Here is an 11,888-nt window from a genome sequence, read left to right on the forward strand (position 1 = left end):
GATCTCTGCGGAAGATTGAGTATTGGCTCTCATCAATTAATTCGGAGTTAACCACAGTATCATTTAGCCATGATTCCGTTATAAAAATTATATCATGAAAATTAGATATGACATTCAGTTTGAAAGTACACAATTTAGTTCGTAATCCACGAACATTTTGATAGGCAATACTTAGAGACATAGTGATCCGTGTACTTCAGATATTTCATGTTAGCTTACATTTGTTAGGAAAGCTATTTTGTTATCATCTTCAAATCAGATTCACTCATTATGTGTAAGATCTTTGAGGTGTCATCTTTTCGTGCGAGTATGTTTCCATTCTGAACCCAGACATATTTAAAATTGTTGTTATGAGCCGCTTCTCTAGCACTTTTATAAAGTATTTTATTTACTGTTGTGAGATGTTCGTTGATGAAGCATCTTGGGGAAACATTATCAATTTTGAACCCTTGTTTACCTCCCTGTTCAGTACGTTTCAATTTAACAGCTGCTAAGAAGTTTTGCTTCTCAATTTTTGATCTAAATTTGACAACGATGTTCTTGGGTTTATTTGTTAACTTGGTTGGTACTCTAGTTATGAAGTCCAGTCCTTCAGGCCGCACTTCGTGATTCACATAAGAGATAATCTTAGTCATTATCTCAAACAAGTTCTCATTTTTTTTCTCAGGTACATCCATTATTTCTATGTTATTCTCTCTCGAGTGTTGCTCTAACTTGTTCATACGATGATTCAGGTCGGAGATTTCCTTTTTCATTGATTCATTTTCCTTCTTTAACTGATTAGTAAGTTTAATCGTGTCATCCAATTTCGACAATTTCTTCTCGAAGTCGGTGATCTTGCCCGAGCAGAATTCCACAGATGTACGTAGTTCGCGTACATTCCTATTCAAGTCTGCCATTATCTTCGTTAGATTCTCGATACCCGCGACTTCAGTGCGATCGCCGTCGATGTCCTCCCCATCTGATTCGACAGGTAAATCTGTTATATCCCTCATTGATCGGCATTTGACGCACAACCAGTTTCCACCGGGAAGATTGTTTATTAAAGACAGTTGGTTTTTCGTCACATCAGAGCATCGATTGTTCGCATGGAAAAACTGCTTGCATGCACCGCCACATTGCAGACCTGGCGACTTTCCAGTGAGAGAATTAGTACACTTTCCACAAATTTTCATTGTAGGAGACGAGTATAAGAGTTTCTCCAACAAAAATACGAGTATCCACAGAACTTGTATCGAATTATATGGAAGTTGAAATTTGTTATTCAATATTTCCACGATATATTCACTTCTTTGAAGAGCACAACAACGAGACGTCCGTCATGTGTTGCGCACGACGACGATATAGTCCTTCTTATTCAATATATGCCGAAATTTTGGAATCATCCTATTCATCCTAGGCCCAATTTTGATTTTGAAATAATGAAAACAGCATAGAAAAAATGAAAATAACTCGTTGATGAGGAACTACCTAATGGAGAAAAATAAAGAATACTAGTATCATTGTTTTCATCTTCTCAAGTGGCGATAATAATAGAATAAAAATTCTATCTCAGACTGCACCGACTAAATATGAAGTGCGGTGGACTCTTAGACAAGGCCAAAAGTTGTTCGAGTAGTGGGGATAACTACGACAAGCTCCCGACAGCGATTCGGTATATAAACCATCGCAGCTTAAGTGTTGCTCAGTGCTTGGGATTGCAGCAGCGCAAACGCTCTACTATTGACCACTTTGATGCTATTCTAGAACAATTGAGTTGGTCGATCGTCCAGTTTGTGTGCTCTCTCCTCGTGTATATTGGATATTTCTAGCGACTCAATCAAAACGCTTCGTTTTCAATATGGCGTCGAAATCTGAAAACTACTCGTACGAAATGTTCGAAGATGGAAATATTATAAGTGAGAAGACTTTCCATCTCATTTCATCTAGTAGGCGTTCGGATCGACGCATTATGATATCAGGAGTTGAAAACGCTGGTAGAAGAAGAGTTGAGTTAGGTAAAATATTTATGAACCAAGAATTACTCCTCAAGATCTCGAAGTTCTGCTCTCTGAGCCATTTTGCTCGATACAAGAACAATATTGAGGAGGGAAATTTCATCACGGACATATCATTTAGTTGACTAGATGATCAAAAAATTGGACGAGGATGAATCACCATCACTCATTTATTCAATAAAAATTCAAGTCAAATAACCACAATTTGCATAGATTTTTGTTTCCTTTTCACTCCAAAGTGAAGTGATATTCGATTATTTGCAATTTCGAGTATATAAGAATATATACTTTGACATCAAATGTCAGAATTATTCGAATTTTCGAGACCACTGCTATTCTCCAGGTTTGTCCTCTCTTCAAAACATTGTTGTTTTGACTTTTCAGGAATCAAGATCAGAGTGTCTCTTTTCTATGAATTGCATATGGTATAAGAGTGAAATCGATGAATTAATTACACATAACTCATTGCAGAGGAATTGTTTCATTAGATTCAGTTCTGATTCCACCCTTAGCATATCGCTGCTTGATAGTCTGAAAGTATGGTAAGATTTTCAACATGAAATCAGTCCCTTCCTATGAAACTGAGCTGTCGCTTTTTTACAATGAGACACTTGCATGTAATTTCACCGAATCTTATCAAATGAACGATATATAGTCCTTCTTATTCAATATATGCCGAAATTTTGGAATCATCCTATTCATCCTAGGCCCAATTTTGATTTTGAAATAATGAAAACAGCATTGAAAAAATGAAAATAACTCGTTGATGAGGAACTACATAATGGAGAAAAATAAAGAATACTAGTATCATTGTTTTCATCTTCTCAAGTGGCGATAATAATAGAATAAAATTTCTATCTCAGACTGCACCGACTAATTATGAACTGCGGTGGACTTTTAGACAAGGCCAAAAGTTGTTCGAGTAGTGGGGATAACTACGACAAGCTCCCGACAGCGATTCGGTATATAAACCATCGCAGCTGAAGTGTTGCTCAGTGCTTGGGATTGCAGCAGCGCAAACGCTCTACTATTGACCACTTTGATGCTATTCTAGAACAATTGATCGATCCAGTTTGTGTGCTCTCTCCTCGTGTACATTGGATATTTCTAGCGACTCAATCAAAACGCTTCGTTTTCAATATGGTGTCGAAATCTGAAAACTACTCGTACGAAATGTTCGAAGATGGAAATATTATAACCGAGAAAACTTTCCATCTCATTTCATCTAGTAGGCGTTCGGATCGATGCATTATGATATCAGGAGTTGAAAACGCTGGTAGAAGAAGAGTTGAGTTAGGTAGAAATATTTATGAACCAAGAATTACTCCTCAAGATCTCGAAGTTCTGCTCTCTGAGCCATTTTGCTCGATAGAAGAACAATATTGAGGAGGGGAATTTCGTCACGGACATATCATTTAGTTGACTAGATGATCAAAAAATATGACGGGGATGAATCAGCATCACTCATTTATTCAATAAAAATTCAAGTATAATAACCACAATTTGCATAGATTTTTGTTTCCTTTTCACTCCAAAGTGAAGAGATATTCGATTATTTGCAATTTCGAGTATATAAGAATATATACTTTGACATCAAATGTCAGAATTATTCGAATTTTCGAGACCACCGCTATTCTCCAGGTTTGTCCTCTCTTCAAAACATAGTTGTTTTGACTTTTCAGGAATCAAGATCAGAGTGTCTCTTTTCTATGAATTGCATATGGTATAAGAGTGAAATCGATGAATTAATTACACATAACTCATTGCAGAGGAATTGTTTCATTATATTCAGTTCTGATTCCACCCCTAGCATATCGCTGCTTCATAGTCTGAAAGTATAGTAAGATTTTCAACATGAAATCAGTCCCTTCCTATGAAACTGAGCTGTCGCTTTTTTACAATGAGACACTTGCATGTTATTTCACTGAATCTTATCAAATGAACGATATATAGTCCTTTTTATTCAATATATGCCGAAATTTTGGAATCATCCTATTCATCCTAGGCCCAATTTTGATTTCGGAATAATGAAAACAGCATAGAAAAAATGAAAATAACTCGTTGATGAGGGACTACCTAATGGAGAAAAATAAAGAATACTAGAATCATTGTTTTCATCTTCTCAAGTGGCGATAATAATAGAATAAAAATCCTATCTCAGACTGCACCGACTAATTATGAACTGCGGTGGACTCTTAGACAAGGCCAAAAGTTGTTCGAGTGGAGGGGATAACTACGACAAGCTCCCGACAGCGATTCGGTATATAAACCATCGCAGCTGAAGTGTTGCTCAGTGCTTAGGATTGCAGCAGCGCAAACGCTCTACTATTGACCACTTTGATGCTATTCTAGAACAATTGATCGATCCAGTTTGTGTGCTCTCTCCTCGTGTACATTGGATATTTCTAGCGACTCAATCAAAACGCTTCGTTTTCAATATGGTGTCGAAATCTGAAAACTACTCGTACGAAATGTTCGAAGATGGAAATATTATAACCGAGAAAACTTTCCATCTCATTTCATCTAGTAGGCGTTCGGATCGATGCATTATGATATCAGGAGTTGAAAACGCTGGTAGAAGAAGAGTTGAGTTAGGTAGAAATATTTATGAACCAAGAATTACTCCTCAAGATCTCGAAGTTCTGCTCTCTGAGCCATTTTGCTCGATACAAGAACAATATTGAGGAGGGGAATTTCATCACGGACATATCATTTAGTTGACTAGATGATCAAAAAATATGACGAGGATGAATCAGCATCACTCATTTATTCAATAAAAATTCAAGTATAATAACCACAATTTGCATAGATTTTTGTTTCCTTTTCACTCCAAAGTGAAGTGATATTCGATTATTTGCAATTTCGAGTATATAAGAATATATACTTTGACATCAAATGTCAGAATTATTCGAATTTTCGAGACCACTGCTATTCTCCAGGTTTGTCCTCCCTTCAAAACATTGTTGTTTTAACTTTTGAGGAATCAAGATCAGAGTGTCTCTTTTCTATGAATTGCATATGGTATAAGAGTGAAATCGATGAATTAATTACACATAACTCATTGCAGAGGAATTGTTTCATTAGATTCAGTTCTGATTTCACCCTTAGCATATCGCTGCTTGATAGTCTGAAAGTATGGTAAGATTTTCAACATGAAATCAGTCCCTTCCTATGAAACTGAGCTGTCGCTTTTTTTACAATGAGACACTTGCATGTAATTTCACTGAATCTTATCGAATGAACGATATATTATAGTCCTTCTTATTCAATATATGCCGAAATTTTGGAATCATCCTATTCATCCTAGGCCCAATTTTGATTTCGGAATAATGAAAACAGCATAGAAAAAATGAAAATAACTCGTTGATGAGGGACTACCTAATGGAGAAAAATAAAGAATACTAGAATCATTGTTTTCATCTTCTCAAGTGGCGATAATAATAGAATAAAAATCCTATCTCAGACTGCACCGACTAATTATGAACTGCGGTGGACTCTTAGACAAGGCCAAAAGTTGTTCGAGTGGTGGGGATAACTACGACAAGCTCCCGACAGCGATTCGGTATATAAACCATCGCAGCTGAAGTGTTGCTCAGTGCTTGGGATTGCAGCAGCGCAAACGCTCTACTATTGACCACTTTGATGCCATTCTAGAACAATTGATCGATCCAGTTTGTGTGCTCTCTCCTCGTGTACATTGGATATTTCTAGCGACTCAATCAAAACGCTTCGTTTTCAATATGGTGTCGAAATCTGAAAACTACTCGTACGAAATGTTCGAAGATGGAAATATTATAACCGAGAAAACTTTCCATCTCATTTCATCTAGTAGGCGTTCGGATCGATGCATTATGATATCAGGAGTTGAAAACGCTGGTAGAAGAAGAGTTGAGTTAGGTAGAAATATTTATGAACCAAGAATTACTCCTCAAGATCTCGAAGTTCTGCTCTCTGAGCCATTTTGCTCGATAGAAGAACAATATTGAGGAGGGGAATTTCGTCACGGACATATCATTTTGTTGACTAGATGATCAAAAAATATGACGAGGATGAATCAGCATCACTCATTTATTCAATAAAAATTCAAGTATAATAACCACAATTTGCATAGATTTTTGTTTCCTTTTCACTTCAAAGTGAAGTGATATTCGATTATTTGCAATTTCGAGTATATAAGAATATATACTTTGACATCAAATGTCAGAATTATTCGAATTTTCGAGACCACTGCTATTCTCCAGGTTTGTCCTCTCTTCAAAACATTGTTGTTTTGACTTTTCAGGAATCAAGATCAGAGTGTCTCTTTTCTATGAATTGCATATGGTATAAGAGTGAAATCGATGAATTAATTACACATAACTCATTGCAGAGGAATTGTTTCATTAGATTCAGTTCTGATTCCACCCTTAGCATAACGCTGCTTGATAGTCTGAAAGTATGGTAAGATTTTCAACATGAAATCAGTCCCTTCCTATGAAACTGAGCTGTCGCTTTTTTACAATGAGACACTTGCATGTAATTTCACTGAATCTTATCAAATGAACGATATATAGTCCTTCTTATTCAATATATGCCGAAATTTTGGAATCATCCTATTCATCCTAGGCCCAATTTTGATTTTGAAATAATGAAAACAGCATAGAAAAAATGAAAATAACTCGTTGATGAGGAACTACATAATGGAGAAAAATAAAGAATACTAGTATCATTGTTTTCATCTTCTCAAGTGGCGATAATAATAGAATAAAATTTCTATCTCAGACTGCACCGACTAATTATGAACTGCGGTGGACTCTTAGACAAGGCCAAAAGTTGTTCGAGTAGTGGGGATAACTACGACAAGCTCCCGACAGCGATTCGGTATATAAACCATCGCAGCTGAAGTGTTGCTCAGTGCTTGGGATTGCAGCAGCGCAAACGCTCTACTATTGACCACTTTGATGTTATTCTAGAACAATTGAGTTGGTCGATCGTCCAGTTTGTGTGCTCTCGCCTCGTGTACATTGGATATTTCTAGCGACTCAATCAAAACGCTTCGTTTTCAATATGGCGTCGAAATCTGAAAACTACTCGTACGAAATGTTCGAAGATGAAAATATCATAACCGAGAAGACTTTCCATCTCATTTCATCTAGTAGGCGTTCGGATCGATGCATTATGATATCAGGAGTTGAAAACTCTGGTAGAAGAAGAGTTGAGTTAGGTAGAAATATTTATGAACCAAGAATTACTCCTCAAGATCTCGAAGTTCTGCTCTCTGAGCCATTTTGCTCGATACAAGAACAATATTGAGGAGGGGAATTTCATCACGGACATATCATTTAGTTGACTAGATGATCAAAAAATATGACGAGGATGAATCAGCATCACTCATTTATTCAATAAAAATTCAAGTATAATAACCACAATTTGCATAGATTTTTGTTTCCTTTTCACTCCAAAGTGAAGTGATATTCGATTTTTTGCAATTTCGAGTATATAAGAATATATACTTTGACATCAAATGTCAGAATTATTCGAATTTTCGAGACCACTGCTATTCTCCAGGTTTGTCCTCCCTTCAAAACATTGTTGTTTTGACTTTTGAGGAATCAAGATCAGAGTGTCTCTTTTCTATGAATTGCATATGGTATAAGAGTGAAATCGATGAATTAATTACACATAACTCATTGCAGAGGAATTGTTTCATTAGATTCAGTTCTGATTTCACCCTTAGCATATCGCTGCTTGATAGTCTGAAAGTATGGTAAGATTTTCAACATGAAATCAGTCCCTTCCTATGAAACTGAGCTGTCGCTTTTTTTACAATGAGACACTTGCATGTAATTTCACTGAATCTTATCGAATGAACGATATATTATAGTCCTTCTTATTCAATATATGCCGAAATTTTGGAATCATCCTATTCATCCTAGGCCCAATTTTGATTTCGGAATAATGAAAACAGCATAGAAAAAATGAAAATAACTCGTTGATGAGGGACTACCTAATGGAGAAAAATAAAGAATACTAGAATCATTGTTTTCATCTTCTCAAGTGGCGATAATAATAGAATAAAAATCCTATCTCAGACTGCACCGACTAATTATGAACTGCGGTGGACTCTTAGACAAGGCCAAAAGTTGTTCGAGTGGTGGGGATAACTACGACCAGCTCCCGACAGCGATTCGGTATATAAACCATCGCAGCTGAAGTGTTGCTCAGTGCTTGGGATTGCAGCAGCGCAAACGCTCTACTATTGACCACTTTGATGCTATTCTAGAACAATTGATCGATCCAGTTTGTGTGCTCTCTCCTCGTGTACATTGGATATTTCTAGCGACTCAATCAAAACGCTTCGTTTTCAATATGGTGTCGAAATCTGAAAACTACTCGTACGAAATGTTCGAAGATGGAAATATTATAACCGAGAAAACTTTCCATCTCATTTCATCTAGTAGGCGTTCGGATCGATGCATTATGATATCAGGAGTTGAAAACGCTGGTAGAAGAAGAGTTGAGTTAGGTAGAAATATTTATGAACCAAGAATTACTCCTCAAGATCTCGAAGTTCTGCTCTCTGAGCCATTTTGCTCGATAGAAGAACAATATTGAGGAGGGGAATTTCGTCACGGACATATCATTTAGTTGACTAGATGATCAAAAAATATGACGAGGATGAATCAGCATCACTCATTTATTCAATAAAAATTCAAGTATAATAACCACAATTTGCATAGATTTTTGTTTCCTTTTCACTCCAAAGTGAAGTGATATTCGATTATTTGCAATTTCGAGTATATAAGAATATATACTTTGACATCAAATGTCAGAATTATTCGAATTTTCGAGACCACTGCTATTCTCCAGGTTTGTCCTCCCTTCAAAACATTGTTGTTTTAACTTTTGAGGAATCAAGATCAGAGTGTCTCTTTTCTATGAATTGCATATGGTATAAGAGTGAAATCGATGAATTAATTACACATAACTCATTGCACAGGAATTGTTTCATTAGATTCAGTTCTGATTTCACCCTTAGCATATCGCTGCTTGATAGTCTGAAAGTATGGTAAGATTTTCAACATGAAATCAGTCCCTTCCTATGAAACTGAGCTGTCGCTTTTTTTACAATGAGACACTTGCATGTAATTTCACTGAATCTTATCGAATGAACGATATATTATAGTCCTTCTTATTCAATATATGCCGAAATTTTGGAATCATCCTATTCATCCTAGGCCCAATTTTGATTTTGGAATAATGAAAACAGCATAGAAAAAATGAAAATAACTCGTTGATGAGGGACTACCTAATGGAGAAAAATAAAGAATACTAGTATCATTGTTTTCATCTTCTCAAGTGGCGATAATAATAGAATAAAAATCCTATCTCAGACTGCACCGACTAATTATGAACTGCGGTGGACTCTTAGACAAGGCCAAAAGTTGTTCGAGTAGTGGGGATAACTACGACAAGCTCCCGACAGCGATTCGGTATATAAACCATCGCAGCTGAAGTGTTGCTCAGTGCTTGGGATTGCAGCAGCGCAAACGCTCTACTATTGACCACTTTGATGCTATTCTAGAACAATTGAGTTGGTCGATCGTCCAGTTTGTGTGCTCTCTCCTCGTGTACATTGGATATTTCTAGCGACTCAATCAAAACGCTTCGTTTTCAATATGGTGTCGAAATCTGAAAACTACTCGTACGAAATGTTCGAAGATGGAAATATTATAACCGAGAAAACTTTCCATCTCATTTCATCTAGTAGGCGTTCGGATCGATGCATTATGATATCAGGAGTTGAAAACGCTGGTAGAAGAAGAGTTGAGTTAGGTAGAAATATTTATGAACCAAGAATTACTCCTCAAGATCTCGAAGTTCTGCTCTCTGAGCCATTTTGCTCGATAGAAGAACAATATTGAGGAGGGGAATTTCGTCACGGACATATCATTTAGTTGACTAGATGATCAAAAAATATGACGAGGATGAATCAGCATCACTCATTTATTCAATAAAAATTCAAGTATAATAACCACAATTTGCATAGATTTTTGTTTCCTTTTCACTTCAAAGTGAAGTGATATTCGATTATTTGCAATTTCGAGTATATAAGAATATATACTTTGACATCAAATGTCAGAATTATTCGAATTTTCGAGACCACTGCTATTCTCCAGGTTTGTCCTCTCTTCAAAACATTGTTGTTTTGACTTTTCAGGAATCAAGATCAGAGTGTCTCTTTTCTATGAATTGCATATGGTATAAGAGTGAAATCGATGAATTAATTACACATAACTCATTGCAGAGGAATTGTTTCATTAGATTCAGTTCTGATTCCACCCTTAGCATAACGCTGCTTGATAGTCTAAAAGTATGGTAAGATTTTCAACATGAAATCAGTCCCTTCCTATGAAACTGAGCTGTCGCTTTTTTACAATGAGACACTTGCATGTAATTTCACTGAATCTTATCAAATGAACGATATATAGTCCTTCTTATTCAATATATGCCGAAATTTTGAAATCATCCTATTCATCCTAGGCCCAATTTTGATTTTGAAATAATGAAAACAGCATAGAAAAAATGAAAATAACTCGTTGATGAGGAACTACATAATGGAGAAAAATAAAGAATACTAGTATCATTGTTTTCATCTTCTCAAGTGGCGATAATAATAGAATAAAATTTCTATCTCAGACTGCACCGACTAATTATGAACTGCGGTGGACTCTTAGACAAGGCCAAAAGTTGTTCGAGTAGTGGGGATAACTACGACAAGCTCCCGACAGCGATTCGGTATATAAACCATCGCAGCTGAAGTGTTGCTCAGTGCTTGGGATTGCAGCAGCGCAAACGCTCTACTATTGACCACTTTGATGTTATTCTAGAACAATTGAGTTGGTCGATCGTCCAGTTTGTGTGCTCTCGCCTCGTGTACATTGGATATTTCTAGCGACTCAATCAAAACGCTTCGTTTTCAATATGGCGTCGAAATCTGAAAACTACTCGTACGAAATGTTCGAAGATGAAAATATCATAACCGAGAAGACTTTCCATCTCATTTCATCTAGTAGGCGTTCGGATCGATGCATTATGATATCAGGAGTTGAAAACTCTGGTAGAAGAAGAGTTGAGTTAGGTAGAAATATTTATGAACCAAGAATTACTCCTCAAGATCTCGAAGTTCTGCTCTCTGAGCCATTTTGCTCGATACAAGAACAATATTGAGGAGGGGAATTTCATCACGGACATATCATTTAGTTGACTAGATGATCAAAAAATATGACGAGGATGAATCAGCATCACTCATTTATTCAATAAAAATTCAAGTATAATAACCACAATTTGCATAGATTTTTGTTTCCTTTTCACTCCAAAGTGAAGTGATATTCGATTTTTTGCAATTTCGAGTATATAAGAATATATACTTTGACATCAAATGTCAGAATTATTCGAATTTTCGAGACCACTGCTATTCTCCAGGTTTGTCCTCCCTTCAAAACATTGTTGTTTTGACTTTTGAGGAATCAAGATCAGAGTGTCTCTTTTCTATGAATTGCATATGGTATAAGAGTGAAATCGATGAATTAATTACACATAACTCATTGCAGAGGAATTGTTTCATTAGATTCAGTTCTGATTTCACCCTTAGCATATCGCTGCTTGATAGTCTGAAAGTATGGTAAGATTTTCAACATGAAATCAGTCCCTTCCTATGAAACTGAGCTGTCGCTTTTTTTACAATGAGACACTTGCATGTAATTTCACTGAATCTTATCGAATGAACGATATATTATAGTCCTTCTTATTCAATATATGCCGAAATTTTGGAATCATCCTATTCATCCTAGGCCCAATTTTGATTTCGGAATAATGAAAACAGCATAGAAAAAATGAAAATAACTCGTT

General features: G+C 36.2%; 1 protein-coding gene across 1 annotated transcript; it reads right to left on the minus strand.

Moving 5' to 3' along the window:
• Window positions 1-233: 233 nt before the first annotated feature.
• Window positions 234-1,175, minus strand: LOC123306271. Its single transcript, XM_044888179.1, has one exon. The coding sequence runs from the start codon at window positions 1,173-1,175 to the stop codon at window positions 234-236; it is 942 nt and encodes a 313-aa protein (XP_044744114.1).
• Between the last annotated feature and the right edge of the window lie 10,713 nt (window positions 1,176-11,888).

The sequence above is a fragment of the Coccinella septempunctata genome, chromosome 1 (genome assembly GCF_907165205.1).
Source record: "Coccinella septempunctata chromosome 1, icCocSept1.1, whole genome shotgun sequence".
In the NCBI taxonomy this organism is placed as follows: domain Eukaryota; kingdom Metazoa; phylum Arthropoda; class Insecta; order Coleoptera; family Coccinellidae; genus Coccinella; species Coccinella septempunctata.